At 38.9% G+C, this 12,961-nt stretch overlaps 1 protein-coding gene across 1 annotated transcript in view; it reads right to left on the minus strand.

Moving 5' to 3' along the window:
- The window catches only part of LAMA4 (laminin subunit alpha 4), a 104,603-nt gene that overhangs the window by 9,069 nt on the left and 82,573 nt on the right, over window positions 1–12,961 (minus strand). The window contains exons 26-34 of the mRNA XM_086744055.1: window positions 11,646–11,781; window positions 9,801–9,938; window positions 8,135–8,268; window positions 5,618–5,782; window positions 4,780–4,933; window positions 3,861–4,054; window positions 2,105–2,294; window positions 1,081–1,236; window positions 84–243 (exon numbers count right to left, since the gene is read on the minus strand). Of these exons, the coding sequence (XP_086600181.1) occupies window positions 84–243; window positions 1,081–1,236; window positions 2,105–2,294; window positions 3,861–4,054; window positions 4,780–4,933; window positions 5,618–5,782; window positions 8,135–8,268; window positions 9,801–9,938; window positions 11,646–11,781 (1,427 nt within the window). The remainder of the gene's footprint in view (window positions 1–83; window positions 244–1,080; window positions 1,237–2,104; window positions 2,295–3,860; window positions 4,055–4,779; window positions 4,934–5,617; window positions 5,783–8,134; window positions 8,269–9,800; window positions 9,939–11,645; window positions 11,782–12,961) is intronic.

A 12,961-nucleotide genomic window follows, 5' to 3' on the forward strand; every position in this document is an offset into this window, starting at 1 on the left:
ACTCGTTAGTGAAATATGGTGTTCTGAAGCACAGTGAATACCAGAGTCTTGCTATGGGATACATTTGTTTAGTAGTGTATTACCAAGGACGACATATCCTCCTTCTGATGAAAAGTATGTTCCTGCTTCTGATGGGCCTTCAAAGCAGGGTGTTACACTAAATGTCTGCGAAGCTGAAGTAATTGATCTTCCATTGAGCTGTAAATTGCTGAGACAACCACTAAAACTGTAGACAGAGTTAATCTGAGGGGGGAAAGAAAAGCATGATTAGTAGATAAGCTGCTTGTGGAAGGAAATAAACTGTCCTTATTTGTACTTGTTTATGAGCTGTAAAGCTGTGATTGTTTGGTGCATCAGTTTTGAATTAAAAATCAGTTTCCAAAGAAGAGAAGCAGGGCAGATGCTTTTTGTAGCCTCTCATGTCTCTCTGATGACTTGAAGGTAACTCCAGCTTGTGTTGTTTCTCAAACAATCCTTACTGAACTGTGAGAAACCAAGTGCAACTAGAGCAAGGCAGTGTTATACATAACTTATACCCTCAAGGCAAGACAGGGGTCTACTTTTTCTGAGTTGTACATCTGTCTTGTTAGGCACATAACAGTAAAGATTACCTTGAAGGAAACTTAGTTATATTAATTTTTGCTTTAACTCTCCTTTCTGTATAGTTCAGTACCAAGATGTAGAGCAGAAACCTGACTTCTAGGTACTGTCTTAAAACAGAGATGCTAAGACAACACTAAAGTCTCTCCGAAACTCATCTATATCTCAGACCTTAGGGTGAAACTGATCTCAGCTAACTTTACCTGTGTTATCTAAACTTGGATGTCAGTAGGATTTCTCTTTTCCTCAGACACCACTGGCTTTCCAGTTGCTGCTGCAAGTCTATGGAAGTCTGGCCCAGCTACCACTAGCCTAGCCCTGCAGGAGCTTTACTATTCACTTGAACTGAGCTGAACTGAGCTCCTCAGCATGCTGAGGATTCGGATTCTACTATGCTTTTACCTGAACTCATCCCTACAGTCAGCTTTTTCATTAGCTTTACATAGAGGTGTGGGATGATGTAATAGGTGTCTGCTTTACCTGGATATTTTTGACAGCTTTTCCTGGAGCTACACCCCCAATATAGAGTGGTTCAGTGACTTGCCAGGTATTAGCATTACCGCCGAAAGGTTCTTCCAGTACTCGGAGACCATCAATTATCAAGCGACCAATATTTTTGCCTCTAATAAATATTACCTGGACAGGGAGGAAAAAATTTGGAAGATTACTTTCATCTGTTGAGGGAACACTCCTGTGCAGTGGAAGGAGAGAAGAAGTTTGAGAAGAAAAGCTTGTGAGTGATGCTCTACAAGCCTCTTTTATTAAGTGCCAATATTCTTTGCTGGACAGCCCTCTCTTTTCACATTCATGTAAAGGCTAGATAGTAAAACTGCTGTCTTTCTTACATTTTGGTGTACAAGACAGAGGCAGTCAAGGTGTCACAAGGTTTACTGAGATCTGCCCATCTTATATTTGCGTATATGATTCATTGCTACAGTGCTATCACTGTTAGCATTTTCATGGTCATCGCGAGTTTTATGGTCTGGATTCATCCAGCCTAATTTAAACACTTAAGTGCCCAAGTTAGGAGCTCAGTAACTCAGTGAGGAGAGAGAGGTACCTACAGAGGGAAATTCACCTTGACCCCTAAAATTGTCTTTTTATTTTCATAGGCTACAGAAGGAGCCTAAGACAGCTGTGCTCTTTGCTTAAGGACTTCAAAGAAATTTGCTGAACAAAATGATCCTAGTCCTTCCTTTCCTAGCTAGCTTAACTCTTAATTGCCTCACTCTTCTGCTTGTTTCTATCATTTCTGTTCAGCTGTTAGTGTTGGGAATTGCTGGATTTTTATAATTGATTTTATATAACTGAACTTTCCTGTCTCTAGTTAATGACTTGTTAAAATGCTGCATCAAAAATTTAAAAATATTGGCAGAAGCTTCTCAGCATATAGGTGTGGTTATGAACACATGAATGAAAACTCCCAGAGCTGTCACCATCAGCAGTGTCTTTACTGCAGCCTTGATAGCATGTGCCATCATAATGGTTGCTTTCTTTTACTTACATTGTGCCACAGGCCATCATTGTATTTCTCTTGGCTCTTAATCCTTATCTTCTGATGACCAGCATTAAACATAAAAATGAGTCGGCCATGAGCAACGAAAAGGGCCATGAAGTTGCTCTCTTTTTGATCCGAGACGTAGAAAATCATTCCATGAGATGAGTGAGTTTTCAGACTGATAGAGAACTGAGCTCTGGCACATAAAAACACAATATTAAAATTAGAGCAGATATAATTGACTTAAATCAAACTACAGACAGAGGAAGACTGAGATTTTTGTCTCATCCAAAGGAATATACATCTCCTTTATGGAAATGGTGTTTCAGAGAAACATTCCTTCTTGGTTTTTGGAGTAGAAGTCAAAGCTGGAGAAGAAGCTGCCTTGCAAGAAACTTGTTTTCAAAAATTAAAATCTCTGGAGTGAATAAAATCAATACAGACCACCAATACCTGACACTATATACACTACTTTTCCATTCCTGTTGAACAGCAATGTTGGGGGACTTTTTAACTGTGATGGCATGGAGGCCTGACAATTCACAAATCTTTGATGTTATTCCAGACTCACTGCTAAGCTTCTCCTTCCGTGTAGTTCCTTGTGAAGTCCAAGACAACATGGCAAGTTACACCAACTTGGTTTGACACGGTGAACAGTGAAGTGATTAGTATTACTACTTTGCATCTAAAAAATGGCAAAGCTGTACTGGTGTAGGACAGTGCCAGAACTGCTTAGTTCTGCTTCTTATGCCAGGTGACTAGCCTAGCTTCCATTCTCCATGCCTGGAGGATCTATATATAATCTCCCCATTGCATGTGTATGTACACTCCACACACACGTAGACCCTTGCCAATATCGGTTGGTTTAAAACATCACAGGTTATTGTTTTTTTTAAAATGCACATTACAATGATGAAGCTGTAATAACAGTTGTAAAACAAAGATGTCTTGTAGGGATGAAGAGACATATTAGAGTCTGGGTTTTCCTTCTTCATATGGGCACCATCAGGACTGCCTTAAGTAAAACACTATTGAATTAAAAAGAATTTAATGCTTTTTTAATTTAAGTCAGGAAATAGCACTCTTCTTTTCTGAGTTAGTGGTCTGGTATGCTTCCAGGAAGTGCTATCTTGTTGAATTTATAGTCTTTCATGGAAAGTATTAAACTAAAATCCTTTGTTGGTCATAACATACCATATGGCATATTCTGTGGGAGCCTGAGAATTAAATGTCCACAATATCTGGACTCATTATGAATTACTTGAATTTCCATTATGGCTTGAATTGGACACGGCTAGCTTTATGTCCTGCTGCACTGTGTAGATTCCTAACCATTAAGCAGCTGACAGGGTCCACTCAACATGTAACTGCTTAATTTCTTCGTGAACTGTTGTGTTCTTTTGCAGCTCTGCTCTAATGCCATTGCTTCTTGCATAAAGAGACCGAAGGTGCATTGCTTCTGTAGAACTAACATCCTCAAAATCTTCACACAAATAAGCAAGGAGACACATTTTGTTAATATACAATGCAGATGAAGACCACAAGAGGGATATAACTGGAAACACATGCCTTTTATTGCTCTTACTCAACTAAAACACCTTTTAATATATCCTAACAACATGCTTTATACAAAAATTGGCCTAAGATATAAAGGAAAAAGTCAGGATAACAGGAGAAATGTGTCCTTCTTTTTTTTTTTGTATTTGAAACACATCTTTATCCTCCCCAGTATATTTAATTTTTATTTCTAAGATGCCTTTACCTTTCACTGAAGTCCTTTGGTATGTGATCAAATTCTTGCCGGCTGTTTGCTGTTCCTCCAAACTGATACGCATGTTCAATTGCCTTGGGATTCATGGGCAAGTGGCACTGAGGGTCTCTTTGCATATTCACTTCTTTATACAATTTTTTTAGGCCAATTGAAGGCTGTGAAATCTTCTCTTTATCTCTTCCCACCTTCATAGAAAGAGAACCATTAACCAGAAATGTTAACTAAGATTGGACGTAATAAAATAAGAGTAAGATTTATATCTAAGCTAATAATATTTTTTTTTCTTACAAAAATAGCAGGAATGGTTCCAAGACAAATTTTCCTTGAACAGATCTACTCTAGATACTGATTTAGGGCAGAAGAAGGGATAAACAGAATACTTGTGTAGCTAACATAATTACAATTAAATTATTTTGCAGTTTTCCTAATTGAATCTTTTCATCTTTGCTTTTGATGATATCCGCTGTACTATAGGCATAAGAGGACGTACTTGGACTAAAAGTTCTGCATGCTGGAAGAGGGTTTTTTTCACATTTATATTAGTGCTTGCTAATGGTACCCAGTAGAGAGAGAGCCATACAGAAGCAGCTGAGAAAAGAAGCAAGCTTATTGCCTTTAGGGCACAGAAGAAATCAGGAAGGCTTGTTTCTGCAGTACTTTTTTTAAGATATCATACATTTTGTTTTAAAGTTCTGGGAAGAGAGAATGATGCAAGTGTAGGCCAGATAGATCAGGTCAGGGCAGTCATTTGCAGTGACAGAATATGTAAGGGAACAGGATCCTTTCCTTCATATATCTGAAATGTTCTTCATATGGTACATTTTGGATCCATGATTTGAAGAATTCCTAATCACAGAACAGTATGTATAATTTTTGAAAATTCTAGGGTGCTACTGAATCTGTAGCAAACCTTTTTATTACGGTTTCCTTTGGCTTTTGATGAGTTTTTTCCTTTCTTATGGAGAAGAGGAACTGGAGGAGATTCAACAGGGCACCCATACAAAGAAGTCTGAACTTTCTCAGAGTACTGCTGGAAATCTTCCACTTCAACCTCTCGATCCAACCTGTGTTTCAAAGAGGGGATGATGAGAACAGCTTTTTGGTTTTTTTTTCCCAGTATTAAAATTGTCTTTATAAAAATCACAGAATTTTACATTTATAGTTTAGATGATGTTTGGATTGTTTTTTTAAATTCTTGGATCATAGATAAAAGTACAGATTTATCAGTAAATGTTTGGGTAATGCAGGCAGCCTATACTACTCTGCCTGTTGTATCCATGCTTGTATAAACAGAGAGTCTCAATCTGCAGCATCAAATTCACTTTAAAATATAAGAACATTTCATAAAGCAATTAAGATCAGCAAATTCTGACCATTTTCACATGACTGAACTTCTAACTTCCCCAGCTTCTGTGAGATGCTTTAATATAATTTTGTTTCAAAGGCAGAGCTGAAAGCTACATAATATAAATGTAAATTACAGCTATGCAAATTATACATTGCACCAGCAGCATTAGCAGGTGCAGTGCTGAAAGCTGATTTACAGCAAGTTATTCCCACTTTAACCTAGCAGATCTGTGCCAACAAATTCCATGGCAAATAAGGTAAGAAACTTATTCGCACATACTTCTAGCCTCACAAAATGAGAGAGGGATTTTTATTGTGACAATAAATCAGTTCTCTTGAGCTACTATCCGAGCTGTCAGGCAGTTACTGCCTGGTCATGTGTTTGGGAGGATGCTACGCACCTAGTGAAGTAAGCGTTGCTTATGCAGCCAGTGAAGTTGGCTTGCTGCGTTCTGAGGGGAGAGCCACCAAAATAAAACTTCTTGACACTGTCTGGACTTATCCCTGCTCTGTTCTTGGCTGGGTTCTTCTTGCTTTGTTTCTTGTCATCAACAGTCAGCTCATATCTGCAAAGGCAAAGCATCCATTTTGTAGGCTACTTTTGGAAATGTTCATGCCAGTGGTTAGAAAACCTATTACCTGCACCAAAAATGCTCCATGCTGAATGGTAGTGCTCAAAGTCACGAGAAGACCTCACTTCCAGCTGTGCAACAGGTAGCAGTGCAATTAACCCACTGGCAAAGCTGAATCCAGAGGCCCATAGGTTACATAATATCCTGGGGTTCATTGTTAAGTCCAAAAAATACAGTCCACTCAGTAAAGACAGATAAACTAAGGGATTGCTAATAAATGGATGGAGCCACCATTTGGGTAAAATAAGATAATTCATGCTAATCCTTCTTCTTTATGCCCCTATCCCTTTTTTCCTTCTCTTTCATCATAGGACATTGATGTTCGAGCTTATACAATGTTTTTTACCTAATCTTCTTGCAAATATTATGGTAAAGTTAAAAACCTGGTTATGGAATAAAGCGAGTCAGCTTTGATCAAAAGTAAATTGTAGAATATAAGAGTGTTAAGAATCAATTGTAGTCATGGGAATTGTAACCACAGAGGTTTAAGTTTTGTTTAAAATCAGTTAACCATGAAGATTTTGATAAAGATTAATTGACTTGTAGCATTGTGTTTTAGGAAACTAAGGAAACCATCATGGACACCAGTTTACTGCTAGGAAACCCTCTACCCTTCCCATCTCGATCTGGGTATCGAGGATTTCAGTCAGTACAGCTAAGCAAGATCGACCAATGATTACTTGAATATAAGAATATTAATAAGATGGTGTGACTAAAGGAAATGTTATATGACATAAAATGCTTAATCAATATAATTTTAGAATATGATTTTTGAAAATTAAATATCAATATGAGGTGATTCTTGCTAACTATAGAACCGTAGTCACATAGGTTAAATTTTATATGAAATCTATTTGTCCTTAGAGGGAATGGGGAGTCTTAGAACTGTTACAACATCTCGTTTGTTAGAAGTTAGCCTAGCTCTGGCGTAATTAAGAAGAGTGGCAGAACAAAGGTAGGCCTCAAACACCAGCTGTGAAAATAGGCCCAGAGCTGTCACTTTGGAGCCAGAAAAATCAAGGAGCAACGCGACCTGTTCTCAAGACCATATATGGAGATTTTAAGGAGGGCTTCAACCAGTGAATTCGAGGAGGGGGTGCTCTGACGACCCCCAAGACCACCAGAAGACCCTCGACTCAAAAGACTGAGCATGAGCAAGTGGGTGGGGAATATTATAATGATTTCCAGGAAGATTAATGTTTATGTATAATATTTCTCGGAAACCTAGTGAATATGTATAACAGGTGTATATTTAACCTGTGCTGTTGGATCGAACAGGTGCACATGCTAGATGGAGCGATCCCCCGTGCCCCCAGCGCTGCAATAAAGGAGTGCCTGTTTCTTAACTTCTCATTGCTGTTAAGGAGTTTTATTCCAGATTTCGGTGACAATCTCATTTTGCAACATATTAATTGCTGCAGAAGTCAGGAAGGATTCTGTTGCTTTGGTAAGAAACTGAGTATAACTAAAGGATCAGACATTGATTTTGTTTGGCAAGTTCAGAATTCAGCACTCCAGGAAACGTGACAGTCGCCAAAGGTATTCCAAGGCACCTTTTCACACCTTCAGCTTTTAATTGGATCATCTTCAGCATCTTTCTTGGATGTCAGAAGTTATAGGTGCAAAGCTCCATTTCCGTTAGAAAACGGAGAATGACCTGATTGTATCTGCATAGGCAAAATTCTTGAAGAAAGATGCTTTGATTATTTGACCTTCTAAGAAAATTTTAAACATGGAAAACAACAGGAAAACATACCAATAAAACCATGCTTTCAAGTTTTTTAGAAAGCACATAGAGAGATTTATTCTCTACTGCTGTATTTAGTCTTACCTTTGTGTCTGTCAGTGCTAAAATTATTTTGAACATGTTCCACTATATATATCCCAAATGAATGCTTTTTGTGAACAATTACTTCAGGGTCAATTTGAGATTGCTTTAACAAATGAGAACAATCAATCCTCCTGAAAAATGAATCTAATGCTAGTCTTAAATTATTTTAAACTGCTTTCATATCTGAGGACCCAAAAAAGACTAAGCTTTTAGAAAAACTATTATTTTAGTTTTACTAAAAATTTCCAGCATCTTGTGCTCAGGCCAAGCTGGCCAGTGTTCAGTCATATAGATTTTTGGCTTTGTATTTTTTTAACTGAATTGATCAGTTAAAAATATTACTTAAAAAACCCCACTTAAACATAATTTTCAAAGTGAATATTAAATTATAACATGCTTTACAAGAAATATTTATATTCTAAAGGTAGAGAATAAAAGATGCTGGACAGCTTTACCTTTCTGGGGTGACAGAAGTAATGATGAAGTGGGTTTTTCCATCGTTGTAATTTCGATCTGGTGATTGAATTTTTGTTCCACTTGCATTTAAAACCACAGCACCTCTGTCCATAGAGATGGATAGTACATCTGACTGAAATATAGACAAAAACATCTGCATAAGCAAGTGTTACACAGAAAAATTAACAGCTCTGTGCATTTTCCTGTTATATTTTTTTTCCCTTCCAGCTGTTTTCCCCATTTGTGCTTTATTTGCAGAAAAGTATACTAAGAAGCAAAACAAGAGATGATCTCATTAGAGTTGATATTCTGTCTGTTTTTTAAGCCTGAATTCTGTGAATTCTGCTGCTGATTATGTCTCATGTGTCTGTCACGTGAGCCCCTTCCATCTATCATGGATGTGTGATGTTTACATTTCATCTGTGTTTCTGGTACCCCAGTACTGTATAGAGCAGCTGTTACTGCAAGATTCATGCTGTCATAAGAACAATACATTTTTGGTTTTTTTTCTTTTCCTAATTCCCTCTGATAAAACCTATTCAATCACTCAAAATTATCTGAGATATAAGATCTGCTATCTGGGTCAGGCGTAGGGGATTGCTGTGCCACATCACAGGAATAGTGTCTGTTCCACTAGAGCAAGCACTGCCACTGTGCACTGGTAGGAATCATTCTCTCTCATTCTGTCAAGTGCTAAATAGCTGAACCTCCATCCCTTAATTAGGGCACTTGGCACCTCATAGGATTAGAGCTTTTGAGTTAAAACCAGAAGTGGTGTGTGTAAGGCCTCATTTATGCAAACGATGTGGATAACTGACATGGTTACTGATTTCAGTTTAAGGTAATAAATACTCCAGGCTGTAAAATATAAAAGCTCAGGAGTGGTTATCTATGTCATATTGTGTCATACAGCCTTCCCCACTGATGATCTGCTGCCAGTATGGCAGAACAGACATTTAGGAGTGGTTGCAAATGTTCTGTCATCTGAGCTCATGCTTGCTGCAGATGTCAATCTGAGCCTTCAGGATCTCGGAATTGCTCTGGCTCATACAACATTTTGGGAGTGTAAGTTCATATTTCAGCCCATGTAACACCTCCGAGGGCGCATTTCGTAGCTGCAAGGAGCCATTCTCAAGTGCAGCTTTTCCCAGGCAAACATGGAGCTCCAAGCACCATCTGAGAATAGAGGCAGCTTTCTGAGTGACTTCTGTCAACTCAGCAATGCTCAGAATACCATCCCACTAATCCAAACAAGCTTTGTCGTTGTTTCTAGGGGATGTTCTAGGTGGAACATATCAAGCCCTTGATATTATTTGTACTTTGGTAGCACCTACAGGTTCAAGTAGGGATTGCAGTGCTGCTGAGCACAGTAAGATCCACTGTGCATTTCTGCCCTAAGGACTTCATTGAGCGCAAATGGATGCATGTTAATTCTAGGCATATGATCAAATCTTCTTCTCAACATCAAAATAATGTCTAAGCATTTCTGGTTTTCCTCTGTAAATCAAATGCGAACTGTGAAAATGAGATCATCAAAGAATGCTTCTATATTGAGGACTTCTTTCTCTATTATGAACACATGAAGTGAGAAATCGTATTATTCTCCTGGGAAAAAATGCAAGGATAAAATAAAATAAAATAAACTGTAAAGAAATGTATACTCACTCCTTCAGAATAGTAGAACAGCAGCCCATTGGGCTGCAATGTCCTGAAATTAAAACCTCCTTCAAATTCACTCAAGAAGGACACTTTTTGGCTTGATGCAATGAAGCTCTCTCCATTGAAATATGCTTTGCGGGACATCTGTGTATTAAATAAAATAAAATTACAAGTAAACCACAGAAAACATTCAAAAGAATGAGACTATTTCATTTTTTTTTTAAAGATGCAGCCAGTTCAGTTCTATAAAAATGTCTTTTTTTTTTTTTTCTCCTGCACATCTTCACCTCATTTATATAGGCTTTCGCTCACATGCTGTGAAAATCTTAAGAAACTGTAGCCATTTTTAGACAGTGTAAGCCAAATTGTTCTCAATTTCCTGGGATTCTTGGCCTCATCCTAAGTCTACTGATGTCAGTGAGCATGAAGCCTAGAAGCAGAGGGGGCTCAAGCTCCTTTCAGAGCTGTGTGGCACTGAGTCACCATACCAACATGTACTATATTAGTTTGCATGCTGCACTGAGTGCTGGTGTGGGGACCTGGCCGTGGCAGTCTATAACCTTCTGAGTCTGAGAAGGAAAACTGGGTCTGAGGTAGGACAAATTGCAGCTAGCTTCCTTCTTGACAGAGGTAGAAACTGTGATGAGTTCTACAAGTGGTGGGCTCCTTCATCTTCACAGGTTCGCAGCATGGCTGCAAACACTCTTTAGATTTACCAGCCTTGCACTGAAATGATCAAATGATGAATAATGGAAGAGATCAGAAGCTGAATGGCGATTTTCTCAGTGTTAATGCTGGTGCAACTGGTTTGTGTACCGCAGAGGAAGAGCTGGCCTGACGTAAGGGGAGAACGAAGGGTGAATATCTTGCTGTCTTTTTCATTTCATTCATCTCATACATTGCATCAAAAGGAGCGTGGCCAGCAGGTCGAGGGAGGTGATTCTGCCCCTCTACTCTGCCCTGGTGCGACCCCACCTGGAGTAGTGTGTCCAGTTCTGGAGCCCCCAACACAAGAAGGACATGGACCAGTTGGAGAAGGTCCAGAGGAGGGCCATGAAGATGATAAAAGGGCTGGAGCACCTCTCTTATGAGGACAGGCTGAGAGAGTTGGGGCTGTTCAGCCTGGAGAAGAGGAGGCTCCGGGGAGACCTGATAGTGGTCTTCCAGTACCTCAAGGGGGCCTACAAGAAAGATGGGGAGAGGCTGTTTAGGAGGGCCTCTTGCAATAGGACAAGGAGTAATGGTTTTAAAATAGTGGGGAGTAGATCTAGATTGGAAATTAGGAAAAAATTTTTTACAATGCGAGTTATAGAACACTGGAACAGGTTGCCCAGAGAGGTGGTGGAAGCCCCATCCCTGGAAACGTTGAAGGCCAGGCTGGATGAGGCTCTGAGCAACCTGATCTAGTCAGGGATGTCCCTGCTTCTTGCATGGGGGTTGAACTAGATGACCTTTAAAGGCCCCTTCCAACCCAAACCATTCTATGATTCTATGATTCTATGATCTGTATTAGGATGCATGTGAGGACAATTCTCCTTGTTTCTTGAAGAAAAACTGAGTTATGTTGTAATATTTCCTTTCAGAATATAGCACACAATGTGTTTCAGATCCAGCTTTCACATTGCAGTCTCATATATGATAAGAACATCAAGTAAAACACCTTGTTCAGGGTGAAAACTGCATAGGGGGTATGTCAGCAAACTTAACACACCTGTACCCCCTACCCCTGCCAATGACTGCATTGTCATTTCCTTAGTTCAAGACTTTCTTTCCATTGTTTGGAGTAAAACTCAAGCTCACAGCTGTATCCATAGCCAAAATTTCGTTGTTATCTCACAGTGTTATGCTTACCAGTGAATCTTCTGGGCACCCATAGCTGATTCCCAGGGTTCCTGGTTCTTCTAACAAGTTGAAATCCTTCTTTTGGAACTGGAAACCCTTCATGCAGCCTCTAAAACCAATACTTCCTGCCAGATGTGACCTAATGCTGTTGAAAACAATGTCAAACAAGCTGCAGTTATATAGCCCTTGCCTTTCTGAACAGACTTTTATTGCCAAGGTGTTCTAAAATCTTGGAAGAGCCTCAATCATTTGCTTCACTAGTGCCCAATTCCTGCATCTTCACGTAAAACAACTAAACCACATTATGTGTTTTGAAAAGTCAAGATGCATCAGATGTAATAAATGTTATGGGGGGAAATATATGAGAATTCAGAGGGGAGATCCATATAGACTAACTTTAAAAAGATAAAAATAGCTGCTGAAATTAAGTCTTATTTTTAAATGGATTTTTATCTACTTACTCTGAAAATCAATGGATTTCTGTCTCCATTTTTTAATCATTTCAGAAAAATTCTGGTTTAGTTTTCCTGTCTTGCTTTTACTAGCAGGCTCCATTCTTGTCTTGGGAAGCAAATGGATCTCTATTTTTTAACAAATAATAGTTACAGAGGCCAGAGAATAATAAATTCTGATTGTTGATGAGTGGGTTTACATAGTGGTAAATGAGAGCAGCAGGTGGACTTCCAGGATCCTTATTATGTCAGATTTGAGGCAGATAGCACAGCAGTGTATCCCAGCTGCTGCTTCTCACTGCTCAGAGTTTTTCAACTCCATCTGTCACGAAGATAACACAGCATTAAGGCACAGGGCAAATATAATTTGTTTATCCTTCATGCTGCATGAAGAAGAAGGAAATTTGCCTAAAATCACAGAAAGTCTGTGACAGGAAAATGAAATGACATGGGATTTATTTGGTACCAGTTCAGGAGATAACTAGACAACAAATATACTGAAGGTCTGAATGTTAAATCTGGAGTTCTAACCTGGCTACCTGTAATAGTCTCTGTGCTTTCTACAGGATGGACCACATGAGATGATACTGACAGTATTGACATCTGCTTCTGTGCTAGTTGTCTATGAGTTATGTCATTGTAACGTAAACATTGGAAACACAACAAATGAATCAAGCTCTGAAAATGCTTATTTTTCTATATTGGCAAAAAAATGGACCATCAGGTGAAGTAGTGCAGATGTGCATGTCTGAAATAAGGTGAGAGGAGGAGCACTGCAGGGTCTTAATCTGCTTTTCAGTGAAATAAGCAAGAAGGCAAAATCAACAGGAAAGCTCCTTCCATCCTCACTGGAATTTAGATCAGTGTGGGGTA

This window comes from Chlamydotis macqueenii, chromosome 3, assembly GCF_036417535.1.
Source record: "Chlamydotis macqueenii isolate bChlMac1 chromosome 3, bChlMac1.mat, whole genome shotgun sequence".
NCBI classification, from domain to species: domain Eukaryota; kingdom Metazoa; phylum Chordata; class Aves; order Otidiformes; family Otididae; genus Chlamydotis; species Chlamydotis macqueenii.